Genomic DNA, 17,160 nt, shown 5'->3' on the forward strand with positions numbered 1-17,160 from the left:
TGTATGGTAGAGTGGCCAGATGGAAGCCCCGCCTTAATAAAAGGCTCATGGCAGCTCACCTGGAGTTTTCCAAAAGGCACCTGAAGGACTCTCAGACCACGAGAAACAAAATTCTCTGGTCTGATGAGACAAAGATTGAACTCTTTGGCGTCATGTTTGGAGGAAACCAGGCACCATCCCTACAGTGAAGCATGGTGGTGGCAGCATCATGCTGTGGGGATGTATTTCAGCAGCAGGAACTGGGAGATTAGTCAGGATTGAGGGAAAGATGAATGCAGCAATGTACAATGGGGTGACGGTTCATCTTTCAGCAGGACAATGACCCTAAGCACACAGCCAAGATATCAAAGGAGTGGCTTCAGGACAACTCTGTGAATGTCCTTGAGTGGTCCAGCCAGAGCCCAGACCTGAATCCGATTGAACATCTCTGGAGAGATCTGAAAATGTCTGTGCATCCACGCTCTCCATCGAACCTGATGGAGCTTGAGTGGTCCTGCAAAGAGGGATAGGCCAAACTGCCCAAAGATAGGTGCACCAAGCTTGTGGCATCATATTCAAGAAGGTTGTAATAGGGCAGCACATTCCTGTTTGAACCTCTGCGTGATATCGGGGGATTTGACCACATCCAAGGACAGCCGGCACGAACACAGCAGACAATCCCCGGGTGGAGTGTGGACGTTTCAGCACAAACCATTCAGCCCTGCTCGGTAAACTTTAAAGTATACTTGCCACCACCTAGTGAATGTGTCGGTTGAAGATGTGCCAATTTAAAATGGTTTCCACTGAAACCCCCAGCCTTCAAATGGTTTGTGCTGACATTCCAACACCCCCCCACAAACAGCAATCATGGAAACACTACTGAAAAGTGCTGTTTTTTTTTTCAGTTCCCAGTGGAGAAGGCAAGACAAGGCAAATGGGAGAGGTCGCATTGGTAAGTGTTAGCCTACACACCTAGCCAGTGTAGCTGTGTTCTCTCACCTGCACAACTGCCTCAACACGTTTAAGCTCCCGGTCATAAAAAAACCACAACATATGTCCACTTTCCACCGCATCCTCACTTTTTCTTTGCATTTTCACTTTGCATGTAACTTGACCAAATGTTTAGAGAGTTTCTGATGGGGGACAGATGAGGGCTGTTCCCGGATGTAGAAAAATAGCGTCATATACTTCATATTTTACCCCTTTAGCACCCACCCTCAAACCAGACTGCGGTGCACAATAGCTGCCAAAGGTGCATCAACAAAGTACTGAGCAAAGGGTGTGAGTACTTATGTACATGAGATTTCTTAGTTTGTTATTTTTAATAAATTTGCAAAAATTTCAACAAAATGTTTTTCATGTTGTCATTATGGGGTGTTGTGAGTAGAATTTTGAACGGGAAAAAATTAACTTCATCCATTTTAGAATATGGCTGTAACATAACAAAATGTGGAAAAAGTGAAGCGCTGTGAATACTTTCTGGATGCACCATATATAATATCATATATCCTATATTATAATTAATTAAAATTATAATTTGATTTCTTATTATTACCAAGAATGAATCAGGAATCTCTTTCAGTCTACAACACATCATCACCAAATCTGAGCTTTGTGTTTTACTGAGAGGCGTTTAGTTTGGAATACAACCCCAATTCCAATGAAGTTGGGACGTTGTGTGAAATGTAAATAAAAACAGAATACATTCATTCATTCATTCATTCATCTTCTACTGCTTAGTCCAATTAAGGGTCGCGGGGGGCCGGAGCCCATCCCAGCAGTCATAGAGCGCAAGGCAGGGTACACCCAGAAGAGGACGCCAGTCTGTCGCAGGGCCTAAAAACAGAATACAATGATTTGCAAATCCTCTTCAACCTATATTCAATTTAAGACACCACAAAGACAAGATATTTAATGTTCAAACTGATAAACTTTATTGTTTTTGTGCAAATATTTGCTCATTTTGAAATGGATGCCTGCAACACGTTTCAAAAAAGATGGGACAGTGGTATGTTTACCACTGTGTTACATCACTTTTCCTTCTAACAACACTCGATAAGCATTTGGGAACTGAGGACACTAATTGTGAGTGTCATAATTGGTTATAAAAGGAGGATCCCCAAAAGGCTCAGCTGTTCACAAGCAAACATGGGGTGAGGATCACCACTTTGTGAACAAATGCGTGAAAAAAATAGTCCAACAGTTTAAGAGCAATGTTTCTCAACATTCAATTGCAAGGAATTTAGGGATTCCATCATCTACAGTCCATAATACAATCAGAAGATTCAGAGAATCTGGAGAACTTTCTACACATAAGTGGAAAGGCCGAAAACCAACACTGAATGCCCGTGACCTTTGAGCCCTCAGGCGGCACTGCATTAAAAACCGTCATCTTTGTGTAAAGGATCTTACCGCGTGGGCTCAGGAACACTTCAGAAAACCATTGTCAGTTAACACAGTTCATCGCTACATCTACAAGTGCAAGTTAAAACTCTACCATGCAAAGTGAAAGCCAAACATCAACAACATTCAGAAACACCGCCGCCTTCTCTGAGCCCGAGCTCATTTGAAATGGACAGACGCAGAGTGGAAAAGTGTGCTGTGGTCTGATGAGTCCACATTTCAAATTGTTTTTGGAAATCATGGACATCGTGTCCTCTGGACAAAAGAGGAAAAAGACCATCCAGATTGTCACCAGCGCAAAGTTCAAAAGCCAACATCTGTGATGGTATGGGGGTGTGTTAGTGCCCATGGCACGGACAACTTACACATCTATGATGGCACCATCAATGCTGAAAGGTACATCCAGGTTTTGGAGCAACACATGCTGCCATCCAAGCAACGTCTTTTTCAGGTACGTCCCTGCTTATTTCAGCAAGACAATGCCAAGCCACATTCTGCACATGTTACAACAGCGTGGCTTTGTAGTAAAAGAGTGCGGGTACTAGACTGGCCTGCCTGCAGTCCAGACCTGTCATCCATTGAAAATGTGTGGCGCATTATGAAGCGCAAAATACGACAACGGAGACCCCGGACTGTTGAACAACTGAAGTCGTACATCAAGTAAGAATGGGAAAGAATTCCACCTACAAAGCTTCAACAATTAGTGTCCTCAGTTCCCAAACGCTTATTGAGTGTTGTTAGAAGGAAAGGTGATGTAACACAGTGGGAAACATACCACTGTACCAGCTTTTTAGAAACGTGTTGCAGGCATCCATTTCAAAATGAGCAAATATTTGCACAAAAACAATAAAGTTTATCAGTATGAACATTAAATATCTTGTCTTTGTGGTGTATTCAGTTGAATATAGGTTGAAGAGGATTTGCAAATCATTGTATTCTGTTTTTATTTACATTTTACACAACGTCCCAACTTCACTGGAACTGGGGTTGTATAACCACTTTCAGTCAGTAATTTCATCCAAAACATACACTAAAACTTTCATCTGATTCTGTTTTTGTGTCACAAACATTTGGACACTCGGTAAACACATAATAATACAGTTGAGAAACTATTGGCCTGACTTCATAGAGTTGGTCCAGTATGTTCTCTCTTGAGTTTTTGGTTCGTGTGGATCATCTTGGGTTTTTATTTTCAGGTTGTAAATTATCACCTCACACAGTGGAGGTGAGGGGAATTTAATTTTTGCTGCTCACACTTGGAAAAAGACATTAAAAGCACATGTGACAGCCACGTTTCTTTCCATACACTCTGTCCAGGTGTTTGTAGTGACGTGTGGGAACTTGCAGATGTCACTACAAACAATTTTCTCCTTCAGGATTTTGTCAAGAATAAAACCTTACCTGGATTTTGTATCCTGTTCTGGTCTTGGGCTGCTACAGGTGTGCGTGGAACCACCATGGCTGTCAGATAAACATTCTGGGAAGAAATCGTGTTGTTTGGCATGTTGTTGAGTGGTCCTCCTCGACTGCTCCCTCTGGCACCTCCTTTTCCTTTCCCATCAGCCCCCTGGGTCTTTAGTCCATTTGCATCTCGTGACCTCTGATGACTGTTCCTCTCTCTCACTTTTGCTTTGGAGTCCAGACAGAGGCGCCCTCCTCTTCTCTCCTCTTTACCTAGCGTTCCTCCGTCCCCCATGCTCCTCTCTCTCATTGCGGATGCTCCCCGTCCTCCTCCTCTGGCTCCTCCTCCTCCTCCTCCTCTCCGCTGACTCCTTGGCGTGCTGGCAGAGTTTGTCTGTGCAGTGCAGGGCAGCTGTCTGTCGCGTGGTCGTGGGTGTGTGCCCCCAGCGGCGGCAGCACTTTGAGTGTGTGTGTTGGTTCTGCTGTTTGGCCCCCCGGCTGTGGGGGGTTTGGGGGCCAGGCGACGGGTGCCATGTCGGACTTTATCCTCTGCTTTTGGCTGTGCATCTGGAGGTGTTAGATCCCCTTAAAACACACACACACACACACACACACACACACACACACACACACACACACACACACACACACACACACACACACACACACACACACACACACACACACACACACACACATTAGACAACCACTGGCACAAAGACGATTGTGAGTCTGTAATAATCTGATCCTGGATAGAAAATAAGCTACTTGGAGAGAAGAAAAATTCACACATGATGAAATTCAACAATGCCGACCCTTTTTCTTCACAGTTATTTCTCTGTGCATGTGAGTTTAAATATCCCATGCACCCAAAATCCTAAATACACTCATGCACTGCCAGTTTTAGAAGGTTATGCACACTTACGCAAAAACAAAAACCCTCCTGTGACTCTGAACACTGGGTTGCATCTACAATACGAACATGTAACAATGAAATTCTTTCTAACTTTTTCCTAACATAAATTATTTCGTAACATTTTAGTTGTTGAAGTTATCATCATTATTATTATACTCAACAAAAATATAAACGCAACACTTTTGGTTTTGCTCCCATTTTGTATGAGATGAACTCAAACATCTAAAACTTTTTCCACATTCACAATATCACCATTTCCCTCAAATATTGTTCACAAACCAGTCTAAATCTGTGACAGTGAGCACTTCTCCTTTGCTGAGATAATCCATCCCACCTCACAGGTGTGCCATATCAAGATGCTGATTAGACACCATGATTAGTGCACAGGTGTGCCTTAGACTGCCCACAATAAAAGGCCACTCTGAAAGGTGCAGTTTTATCACACAGCACAATGCCACAGATGTCGCAAGATTTGAGGGAGCGTGCAATTGGCATGCTGACAGCAGGAATGTCAACCAGAGCTGTTGCTCGTGTATTGAATGTTCATTTCTCTACCATAAGCCGTCTCCAAAGGCGTTTCAGAGAATTTGGCAGTACATCCAACCAGCCTCACAACCGCAGACCACGTGTAACCACACCAGCCCAGGACCTCCACATCCAGCATGTTCACCTCCAAGATCGTCTGAGACCAGCCACTCGGACAGCTGCTGAAACAATCGGTTTGCATAACCAAAGAATTTCTGCACAAACTGTCAGAAACTGTCTCAGGGAAGCTCATCTGCATGCTCGTCGTCCTCATCGGGGTCTCGACCTGACTCCAGTTCGTCGTCGTAACCGACTTGAGTGGGCAAATGCTCACATTCGCTGGCGTTTGGCACGTTGGAGAGGTGTTCTCTTCACGGATGAATCCCAGTTCACACTGTTCAGGGCAGATGGCAGACAGTGTGTGTGGCGTCGTGTGGGTGAGTGGTTTTCTGATGTCAGTGTTGTGGATCGAGTGGCCCATGGTGGCGGTGGGGTTATGGTATGGGCAGACGTGTGTTATGGACAAAGAACACAGGTGCATTTTATTGATGGCATTTTGAATGCACAGAGATACCGTGACGAGATCCTGAGGCCCATTGTTGTGCCATACATCCAAGAACATCACCTCATGTTGCAGCAGGATAATGCACGGCCCCATGTTGTGAGGATCTGTACACAATTCTTGGAAGCTGAAAATGTCCCAGTTCTTGCATGGCCGGCATACTCACCGGACATGTCGCCCATTGAGCATGTTTGAGATGCTCTGGACCGGCGTATACGACAGCGTGTACCAGTTCCTGCCAATATCCAGCAACTTCGCACAGCCATTGAAGAGGAGTGGACCAACATTCCACAGGCCACAATTGACAACCTGATCAACTCTATGCGAAGGAGATGTGTTGCACTGCATGAGGCAAATGGTGGTCACACCAGATACTGACTGGTATCCCCCCCAATAAAACAAAACTGCACCTTTCAGAGTGGCCTTTTATTGTGGACAGTCTAAGGCACACCTGTGCACTAATCATGGTGTCTAATCAACATCCTGATATGGCACACCTGTGAGGTGGGATGGATTATCTCAGCAAAGGAGAAGTGCTCACTATCACAGATTTAGACTGGTTTGTGAACAATATTTGAGGGAAATGGTGATATTGTGTATGTGGAAAAAGTTTTAGATCTTTGAGTTCATCTCATACAAAATGGGAGCAAAACCAAAAGTGTTGCATTTATATTTTTGTTGAGTGTATTATCATTATTATAAGAATGAAAACTATCTTCAATCTAAGGGTGTTGGGGGGAGCCATGCCCCTCCCCCCATGTCTCCTTTCTGTCTGGATTCACTCCTGGTTTGCTGTCTGAGCAGGAAGAAGAGGACGAATGGATAACATGTATTTATGCAGAAGGTATGACCAGGTTGACAGGTAGGAAAGTTTTATTTGCGTTTTTTACATCATGTCATCCTCAGAAAGAGATTTTAGGTGCACTTGGGTGGAAAAAGAGCGTTAGTATTTGTTACGGCCCGGCTCAAAAGCCGCAACAACAAACTGAGGACCACACGGAAGCGCAAATCTTTAAAACCCTTAGTAGGTGTTGTGTGGGCCGCCAGAAGAGGAGGTACTGCTGGCCCACCACCACAAGAGGGCGCCCTGCCTGGAGTGCGGGCTCCAGGCACCAGAGGGCGCTGCCGCCTTACGGGAGCAGCCAGGGTGACAGCTGTCACCCATCAATGGACACAGCTGTTTCCACTCAGCACGGAGGTATATCAGCAGGACGGCGTCTCCACCTCAGTGCAGAGATATCGCCTTAAGATAGAGGTAACAATTCTCTGCTATACCATATTGCCTTTTCTGAGCATTGCAGGACAGCTGTCTACTCAAAGATAAGTACTCACCTTCCTGCAGTTTTGTGACGTGAGGTGGAGACAGCTTCTCCCCTCTCTGTGTTACTGGGTGCAGCCGCATCCACTCCTGTGTGTTTGTTCTCTTGCCAGCAGTACCGGATCCGACGAGCGGAGGCAGTGGCCACCTGGGAATTCGGGACTTGGCGGTTCCAGTATTTCCAGGGTTCGGTGGCAGAGGAAATCTGGGTGGTTCCGGTTCGACTTGGACGGACGTCTCCTACCTTCGAGCCTGCCCACACGACACCAGTGGAATTCGGTTCAACCCCAAATTGTCAGTTGTTGTATTGGTTGTGCACGTTCCACAACAGTAAAACCTTGTTATTTACCTTCTCCATTGTCCGTTCATTTGCGCCCCCTGTTGTGGGTCCGTGTTCCTACACTTTCACAACAGGATATCTCGGCCAGCGTCATGGATCCCGAGGGGCGTCAACCGGCTGTTGAACGGCCAATGGAAGAACAGGGCGCGTCGGCGTCTTCGGGAGGGGTAATCGGTGAGTTGCAGCGGATCCTCACCGCTTTCACTACTCGGATGGATTTAATGACCGAGCAGAATGTTCTCCTAAACCGCAGGGTGGAGGCTCTCGCCGCACAAGTGGAAGCGCACCCCCCGGGCGCCGCTGCGGCTCTCCCTCCCGTGGATCCTGCGCGTGATAGTGACGTTCCTCTGGTCGTTCAACGGCCCCTTCCTCCGTCCCCAGAAGCATACATAAGCCCTCCAGAACCGTACGAAGGCTGTGTGGAGACGTGCGCGGATTTTTTGATGCAGTGTTCGCTCGTCTTCGCACAGCGTCCCGTGATGTACGCGACTGATGCTAGCAAAGTAGCTTATGTAATAAACCTGCTTCGCGGGGAGGCACGCGCTTGGGCTACAGCGCTCTGGGAGCAGAACTCACGGCTCCTTCACACGTACGATGGGTTTGTGCGGGAGCTCAGAACAGTGTTCGACCATCCCAATAGAGGAGAGACCGCTTCAACCGCGCTACTGTCAATAAGACAGGGGCGTCGGAGCGCAGCTGCCTATGCAGTCGCCTTCCGCATCGCGGCGGCGAGATCCGGCTGGAATAGCACTGCCCTCCGCGCCGCCTTTGTAAACGGACTGTCACTGGTCCTAAAAGAGCATCTGGTGGCGAAGGACGAACCGCGGGATTTAGATGGGCTCATCGATCTGGTTATACGACTCGACAACCGGTTAGAAGAACGCCGTCGGGAACGAGGCGAAGGGCGTGGTCAGGCACGCGTCGTCCCTCTCCCTTCCGGTTCCGACCGAGCTCCGCCTTCCCCACGCTCCTCTGTTCCTGCGCTCCGTGCACCTACGGCTCCCCCTGCTGACGAAGCTATGGACACGAGCAGGGCAACATTTAGGGCACCTGGAGCACAAAGGAGGCGGGTCTACGGAGCTTGTTTTGTTTGTGGCTCGAGTGAGCATCTTGCAAACGACTGCCCCGAGCGGTTAAACTCCAACGCCCGCCCCTAGAGACTGGGCCAAGGGTGGGCCAAAACATTCACGTGGGACACACCCACATTGCCACACGACTCCCAGTCACGATCCTGTATGAGGATTTAACCCTGAAGGCCCCAGCACTGGTGGACACGGGCTCTGAGGGGAATCTGCTAGATAGCAGATGGGCCAGGGAGATAGGGATCCCTCTGGTGGCTCTTACCTCGCCTGTACAGGTTCGGGCACTAGATGGCTCCCTACTCCCACCAATCACGCATAAGACACCTCCAGTAACTCTGGTGGTGTCAGGTAACCACCGGGAGGTGATCGAGCTCTTTGTGACTCAGGCCACCTCCCGAGTGGTTCTGGGTTTTCCCTGGATGCTAAAGCACAATCCCCGGATCGATTGGCCGTCCGGGGTAGTGGTACAGTGGAGCGAAACCTGCCATCGGGAGTGTCTAGGTTCCTCGGTTCCTCCCGGCTCCCACGCTAAGGAGGGGGTCCGAGTCCCGCCCAATCTGAAGGCGGTGCCGGCGGAGTACCATGACCTCGCTGACGTGTTCAGCAAGGATCTGGCTCTCACGCTTCCTCCCCACCGCCCGTATGATTGTGCCATTGATTTGGTTCCAGGCAGTGAGTTCCCGTCCAGTAGGCTGTACAACCTCTCACGGCCAGAACGCGAATCAATGGAGACCTACATCCGGGACTCATTAGCCGCCGGGTTGATCCGGAATTCCACCTCTCCGATGGGTGCGGGTTTCTTTTTTGTGGGTAAAAAAGATGGCGGGCTTCGTCCATGCATTGATTACAGGGGGTTGAACGAAATCACAGTTCGCAACCGATACCCGTTGCCCTTGTTGGATTCAGTGTTCACCCCCTTGCATGGAGCCACAATCTTCACCAAGCTTGATCTTAGGAATGCGTATCATTTGGTTCGGATCCGGAAGGGAGACGAATGGAAGACGGCATTTAACACACGTTAGGTCATTTTGAGTACCTGGTCATGCCGTTCGGTCTCACTAATGCTCCCGCGACTTTCCAAGCGTTGGTAAACGATGTCTTGCGGGACTTCCTGCACCGGTTCGTCTTCGTGTATCTAGACGATATACTCATCTTTTCCCCGGATCCTGAGACTCATGTCCGGCATGTCCGTCAGGTCCTGCAGCGGTTGTTGGAGAACCGCCTGTTTGTGAAGGGCGAGAAGTGTGAATTCCACCGCACTTCTTTGTCCTTCCTGGGGTTTATCATCTCCTCCGACTCCGTCGCCCCTGATCCGGCCAAGGTTGCGGCGGTGAGAGATTGGCCCCAACCCACAAGCCGTAGGAAGCTGCAACAGTTCCTCGGCTTTGCTAATTTCTACAGGAGGTTCATTAAGGGCTACAGTCAGGTAGTTAGCCCCCTGACAGCCCTGACCTCACCAAAAGTCCCCTTCACCTGGTCGGATCGGTGCGAAGCCGCGTTCAAGGAGTTGAAACGGCGCTTTTCGTCTGCACCAGTTCTGGTGCAGCCCGATCCTAGCCGCCAGTTAGTGGTTGAAGTGGATGCCTCGGACTCAGGGATAGGAGCGGTGCTCTCCCAGAGCGGGAAGACCGATAAGGTTCTTCACCCGTGTGCCTATTTTTCCCGCAGGTTGACCCCCGCTGAACGAAACTATGACGTCGGCAATCGGGAACTCCTTGCTGTGAAAGAGGCCCTCGAAGAGTGGAGACATCTGTTGGAGGGAACAGCCGTGCCATTCACGGTTTTCACTGACCATCGGAACCTGGAGTATATCAGGACCGCCAAGCGGCTGAACCCCAGGCAAGCCCGCTGGTCACTGTTCTTTGGCCGTTTTGACTTCCGGATTACCTACCGTCCCGGGACCAAGAATCAAAGATCGGATGCATTGTCCCGGGTGCACGAAGTCGAAGTCAAAACGGAACCGTCGGATCCCCCGGATCCCATCATCCCGGAGTCCGCTATCGTGGCCGCCCTCACCTGGGACGTGGAGAAGACCGTCCGGGAGGCCCTGACACGAGACCGGGACCCCGGAAACGGACCAAAGAACAGACTATACGTCCCACCAGAGGCTAGGGCTGCAGTCCTGGACTTCTGTCACGGTTCTAAGCTCTCCTGTCACCCTGGGGTGCAAAGGACCGTGGCAGTCGTCCGGCAACGCTTCTGGTGGGCGTCCCTGAAGGCCGACGTCCGGGACTACGTCCAGGCCTGTACCACCTGCGCCAGGGGCAAGGCCGACCACCGAAAGACCTCAGGGCTGCTACAGCCACTGCCCGTGCCTCATCGCCCCTGGTCCCACATCGGCTTGGACTTTGTCACGGGTCTCCCGCCGTCCCAGGGCAACACCGTCGTCTTCACGGTAGTGGACCGTTTCTCCAAGGCGGCCCACTTCGTGGCCCTCCCGAAGCTCCCAACGGCCCAGGAGACAGCGGACCTCCTGGTCCACCACGTCGTCCGTCTGCATGGAATACCATCAGACATCGTTTCCGATCGCGGTCCCCAGTTTACCTCACACGTTTGGAGGAGCTTCTGCCGGGAACTGGGGGCCACGGTCAGCCTTTCGTCCGGGTATCACCCCCAGACCAACGGGCAAGCAGAGCGGGCCAACCAAGAATTGGAGCAGACACTACGCTGTGTGATAGCCGCGCACCCGACGGCCTGGAGTACCCACCTGGCCTGGATCGAGTACGCCCACAACAGCCAAGTGTCATCCGCCACCGGCCTCTCCCCGTTTGAGGTGTGCTTGGGGTATCAGCCCCCCTTGTTTCCGGTGGTCGAGGGAGAGGTCGGTGTGCCCTCGGTCCAGGCCCACCTACGGAAGTGCCGTCGGGTGTGGCGTGCCGCCCGCTCTGCTTTGTTAAAGGCCCGGACGAGGGCGAAGAAACATGCAGACCGGCGGCGGGCCCCGGCCCCCAAGTATCGTCCTGGGCAGGAAGTGTGGCTGTCCACCAAGGACATTCCCCTACAAGTGGACTCCCCCAAACTCCAAGAACGATACATCGGTCCCTTCAATATCCTCAAAGTCATCAATCCCGCCGCAGTGAGGCTCCAGCTTCCGGCCTCGCTGCGGATCCACCCCGTATTTCACGTGTCAAGGATCAAGCCTCACCACACCCCACCCCTCTGCACCCCAGGTCCGGCACCACCTCCTGCCCGGATCATCGACGGGGAACCGGCTTGGACTGTGCGCCGGCTCCTCGACGTCCGTCGAATGGGCCGGGGTTTTCAGTACCTGGTGGATTGGGAGGGGTACGGTCCCGAGGAACGCTCCTGGGTGAAGAAGGGCTTCATCCTGGACCCGGCCCTCCTGGCCGACTTCTACCGTCGCCATCCGGACAAGCCCGGCCGTGCGCCAGGAGGCGCCCGTTGAGGGGGGGGTCCTGTTGTGTGGGCCGCCAGAAGAGGAGGTACTGCTGGCCCACCACCACAAGAGGGCGCCCTGCCTGGAGTGCGGGCTCCAGGCACCAGAGGGCGCTGCCGCCTTATGGGAGCAGCCAGGGTGACAGCTGTCACCCATCAATGGACACAGCTGTTTCCACTCAGCACGGAGGTATATCAGCAGGACGGCGTCTCCACCTCAGTGCCGAGATATCGCCTTAAGATAGAGGTAACAATTCTCTGCTATACCATATTGCCTTTTCTGAGCATTGCAGGACAGCTGTCTACTCAAAGATAAGTACTCACCTTCCTGCAGTTTTGTGACGTGAGGTGGAGACAGCTTCTCCCCTCTCTGTGTTACTGGGTGCAGCCGCATCCACTCCTGTGTGTTTGTTCTCTTGCCAGCAGTACCGGATCCGACGAGCGGAGGCAGTGGCCACCTGGGAATTCGGGACTTGGCGGTTCCAGTATTTCCAGGGTTCGGTGGCAGAGGAAATCTGGGTGGTTCCGGTTCGACTTGGACGGACGTCTCCTACCTTCGAGCCTGCCCACACGACACCAGTGGAATTCGGTTCAACCCCAAATTGTCAATTGTTGTATTGGTTGTGCACGTTCCACAACAGTAAAACCTTGTTATTTACCTTCTCCATTGTCCGTTCATTTGCGCCCCCTGTTGTGGGTCCGTGTTCCTACACTTTCACAACAGTAGGGAAATTTTATTATAAAATAAAAAGTTAAAACAAACAGAAACAAACAACGAGGCCGTGGCGCGATGAACCCAGACCAAGACCAGGAGCCAAAGCCAGAACCGGGACCAGACACAGCTGCTTCCCAAACTGTGATCCAGAGGAGGGAGGAGGAGAGAAAGGAGAGACCAACCCTCCTTTTATACTCCGCAGCAGGAAGCCCAGTCAGCGCCTCCCAGGTGGCCAAGACCTCAAGACACACAGACATATTAGACAACACACAAATACATTAAGATGGCAGGGAGCCATCAAAGTATCTGTTGTTGTTAACACATCACAGGTCTTCAGCTGTTTTTAGTGAGGATACTCATAGAGTGGCACAGCGTTTTAAAGAAAAAAAGTGTAAAAATGTCTTTGTAAAACTCAAAGCACCGTTTTTTAACAAAATTGGAGCAACTTTTGTCCAATGCATAAACTGAAATTGACCTTTGTCACCATTCTTAATGTTTTTACCCCATAACTCCATAACATTCAGTCATAGATAGTTCAAACTATACCTTTCTGGAATCTTTGTAATCAGACACATAATGTGGTATAGGTTTCAATATGAAACTTAAAGTGGCTACTTGGTTTAAAAAAAATAATAATAATACAATAACATGCTTTTGGAGGGCGGTATGCATTTTCAGAGGCCCGGCATTCACGTCCAGTCGCCCAAAATGACAGATATTCGCCCTTGTCTAACTCGGGCGAATATCTTGGCACTTTAAACTAAGCTTTAAGCTGCAGTAACTACAGAGGCATAAAGTTGATCAGCCACAGCATGAAGTTATGGGAGACTGTAGCAGGGGTTAGGCTTAGAAAACAGGTCAAGATCTGTGAGCAGCAATATGGTTTCATTCTGCGAAAGAGCACTACAGATGCAATGTTTGCTCTGAGAATACTGTTGGAGAAGTATAGAGAAGACCAGAAGGTTGTTACATTGTGGGTTTGTGGATTTGGAGAAAGCTTATGACAGGGTGCCAAGGGATGAGTTGTGGTATTGTATGAGGAAGTCTGGAGCAGGGCATGTACAAGGATAGCGTGATAGTGGTGAGATACGCAGAAGGAATAACAGACTCATTCAAGGTGGAGGTGGGATTACACCAAGGATCAGCTCTTAGTCCTTTCTTGGTCACAGTCGTGACGGACAGGTTGACTGATGAGATCAGACAGGAGTCTCCATGAACTATGATGTTTTCAGATGACATTGTGATCTGTACTGAGAGTGGAGAGCAGGTTGAGTCTAGCCTGGAAAGGTGGAGATATGCTCTGGAGAGAAGGGGAATTAAACTAGGTGCAAGACTGAGTACATATTTGTGAATGAGAGGTAGCCCAGTGGAATAGTACAGTTTGAAGGAGTTGAAGTGGTGAAAGTAGACAAGTTTAAATACTTGGGGTCATCTGTCCAAAGTAATGGAGAGTGTGGTAGAGAGGTGAAGAAGAGAGTGTAGGCAGGGTGGAGTAGGTGGTAAAAGGTGGCAGGAGTGATTTGTGACCGAAGAATATCTGAAAGAGTGAAGTGGAAAGTTTACAAGACAGTAGTGAGACCAGCTATGTTGTACAGCTTAGAGACGGTGGCACCAACAAAAAGACAGGAGGCAGAGCTGGAGGTGAAAGATTTGAAGATGTTGCAATTCTTTGTGGAGTGATGAGATTGGAGAGGATTAGGAATGAACATATCAGAGGGACAGCTCAGGTGGGATGATTTGGAGACAGGTGAGATTTAGATGGTTTGGACATGTGCAGAGAAGGGACCCAGGGTTTATAAGGAGAAGGATGCTGAGGATGGAGCCACTAGGCAGGAGAAGAAGAGGGAGGCCAAAGTGGAAGTTTATGGATGTACTGAGGGAGAACATGCAGGTGGTTGGTGTGACAGTGGAAGATACAGAGGACAGGGTGAGATGGAGACAATTGAACTGCTGTGGTTCCCCCTAATGGGGAGCAGCCAAAAGATGAAGAAGAATTTATACTATATAAAAATAAAAAAAATTAATAGTAATACACAGAGACTTGGCGAAGTAACTTTAATCTGATTACTGATCTGATTAATCTGATTGGGGGAGGTGATGGTCTAGTGGTTAAAGCCTTACTGGAAAATCACTAAGGGCCCTTGGGCAAGGCCCTTAATCCCCTAGTTGCTCCCAGTGTGTAGTGAGTACCTTGCATGACAGCACCCTGACATTGGGGTGGATGTAAGGCATTATTTGTAAAGCGGTCAAATAGTTGGTTGACACATCTATTGTGTTGGTGAAGTGTACACGTGCTTGTCACATCTTGTTTTCAGCCTCCACTGCTGACGAGCATTGCTGCTTTGCAGCACTGCAAAAAGGCGAGCCGAGTGCGCAAGTCTTGCCCTGTCAGTATATAGCCTCTCACCAGCAAGTCCTATGCCAGTGCCTCCTTGACAGTGACGCCCGGTAACAGTGACCTCTCAGTCACTTGTTGGACTGCAAGGATGAGGGGAGGAGGTGTGGCCCCCTTATCCCTGAATGTGCGGTTTGTAGGCCCTCCAGCTTGTGGCTCAACCCCCTGATGCCCACAAACCAAACCCCCAGCTATGACAAATAGTACCACTGCCTTGTGGTGTCATTGGGGTGACAAAGGAAGGGAGTAAACCCTGACAGAAAATCCAGAGTGGAGTCCTGAAGGTGGTTTGTCAACACATTGCGTCAACTTCCAGGAACTCCTGCAGCAGGGCTGGTGCCAACCATATTGGCTCGCCCTTTCCGATGGACACGGCCAGCAATGCCGAGAGGGGGATTCTGATGATTGGGCATGCCAGAATCTTCATATCATCTTCCAGGCCCAAACCCTGGAGAGGCCACTACGAGAAAACAGCAGTTACGAGTTTTAAGCCCAGAGCAGATTGGCGTAAGCTCACAGGCGCTACGGGTTGTCTTCTGATGGTGGGAGGGATCATCGTGTCCTACTGGCTAGTTATTGCCCGGCTCAAGCTGGGCATCCCCCAGTCAATAAGGTGTTGGCCCGCCACAGTCTGCCCACTTCAATGGGTGCTTGGAGAGTAGGTCAAAATCCGAAAGATGGACTGTAATTTCTGCACCAAGCAACAAAAGAAAGAAGTCAGATTTGCCAGCCTTGAGGCTGGCAACCTGGAACGTCAGAACTATGTGTCAGGAATTGTCAAGATGCAGGAATTGTCAAGATGGAGCCTGTCATTGCAGCCAAGCGAGCTGCTCTCCTTGCATACAAGAGAGAGCCCTCAGAGAAGACTCTTGCTGCTCTACGCGCAGCCCAGAGAAATGCTCAGCGGACAGCCCGGTGATATGCCACCTAGCACTGGCGAGTGCTGTGTCAGGACATCCAGATATCGGCTGACTGTGGCAATGTCCGTGTCATGTACAATGGCATGAAGAAATCTTTTGGACCAAGCGTCATCAAGACTGCTCCCCTCAAGTCTGCCTCTGGTCAAGTCCTTACTGACTGCAACCAACAGATGGCGAGGTGGGCAGAGCACTACCAGGAGTTGTACTCCAGGGAGAACATCGTCACTCACAAAGCCATCGAGGAAACCAAACCACTGCCCATTATGGAGGAGCTAGACACCCCACCCACCATAGTAGAGCTCCGCAAGGCCATCAACTTGCTAGCCTGTGGCAAGGCTCCAGGCAGTGACAGCATTCCACCTGAGGTTATCAAAGCCAGCAAGGACAGCTCCCTCCTGGACCACCTCTACAAGCTACTGTTACAGTGCTGGGAGGAAGGGACAGTACACCAGGACACGCGTGATGCCAAGATCATCACATTGTATAAGAACAAAGGAGACCCACAGCGACTGTAACAATTATCATGGCATCTCGCTTCTCAGCATCATTGGCAAAGCCTTTGCCTGCGTCGTCCTCAACAGACTGCAACTGAGCGGGTGTACCCGGAGTCCCAATGCTGCTTCAGAGCCAGCAGGTTGACCGTCGACATGGTGTTCTCCCTGAGGCAGTTGCAGGAGAAGTGCCGGGAACAGAGCTGACCCCTGTTCATGGCCATCACTGATCTGACCAAGGCGTTCAACCTGGTCAGTCGAGAAGGACTCTTCGCTCTTCTGAACCGGATTGGATTCCCCCCCCCCCCCCCCCCCCCACAAGCTCCTGAGGATGATCACATCCTTCCATGACAACATGAGTGGCACTATTCAGTATGACAGATTATCCTCGGACCCCTAGCCAATTAGGAGTGGTGTGAAGCAAGGGTGTGTCCTAGCCCCAAGCCTTTTCACATGTTCTTTTCCCTGCTGCTGCACTAGTTCAAAGATGGCATCTTCCTCCACAGCAGAAATGACTGCAGCCTCTTCAACCTCGCACACCTCCAAGCAAAGACAAAGGTGCGAAAGGTGCTCATCAGGGAGATGTTGTTCGCAGATGATGCCACCCTCACCAAGGAAGCACTACAGAGATTGATCAGTTGCTTTGCGGATGCCTGCAGAGAGTTTGGGCTTTACCATAAGCCTAAAGAAGACCCAGGTCATTGGCCAGGATGTCTG

The 17,160-nt window shown here is 50.1% G+C and overlaps 1 protein-coding gene across 1 annotated transcript in view; it reads right to left on the reverse strand.

Annotated features, from left to right (window-relative positions):
- The window catches only part of LOC117515378 (C-Jun-amino-terminal kinase-interacting protein 1-like), a 135,612-nt gene that overhangs the window by 27,374 nt on the left and 91,078 nt on the right, over positions 1-17,160 (reverse strand). Inside the window, exon 3 of the mRNA XM_034175908.1 lies at positions 3,784-4,368. Coding sequence (XP_034031799.1) covers positions 3,784-4,368 — 585 coding nt within the window. The remainder of the gene's footprint in view (positions 1-3,783; positions 4,369-17,160) is intronic.

The sequence above is a fragment of the Thalassophryne amazonica genome, chromosome 8 (genome assembly GCF_902500255.1).
Source record: "Thalassophryne amazonica chromosome 8, fThaAma1.1, whole genome shotgun sequence".
NCBI lineage: Eukaryota > Metazoa > Chordata > Actinopteri > Batrachoidiformes > Batrachoididae > Thalassophryne > Thalassophryne amazonica.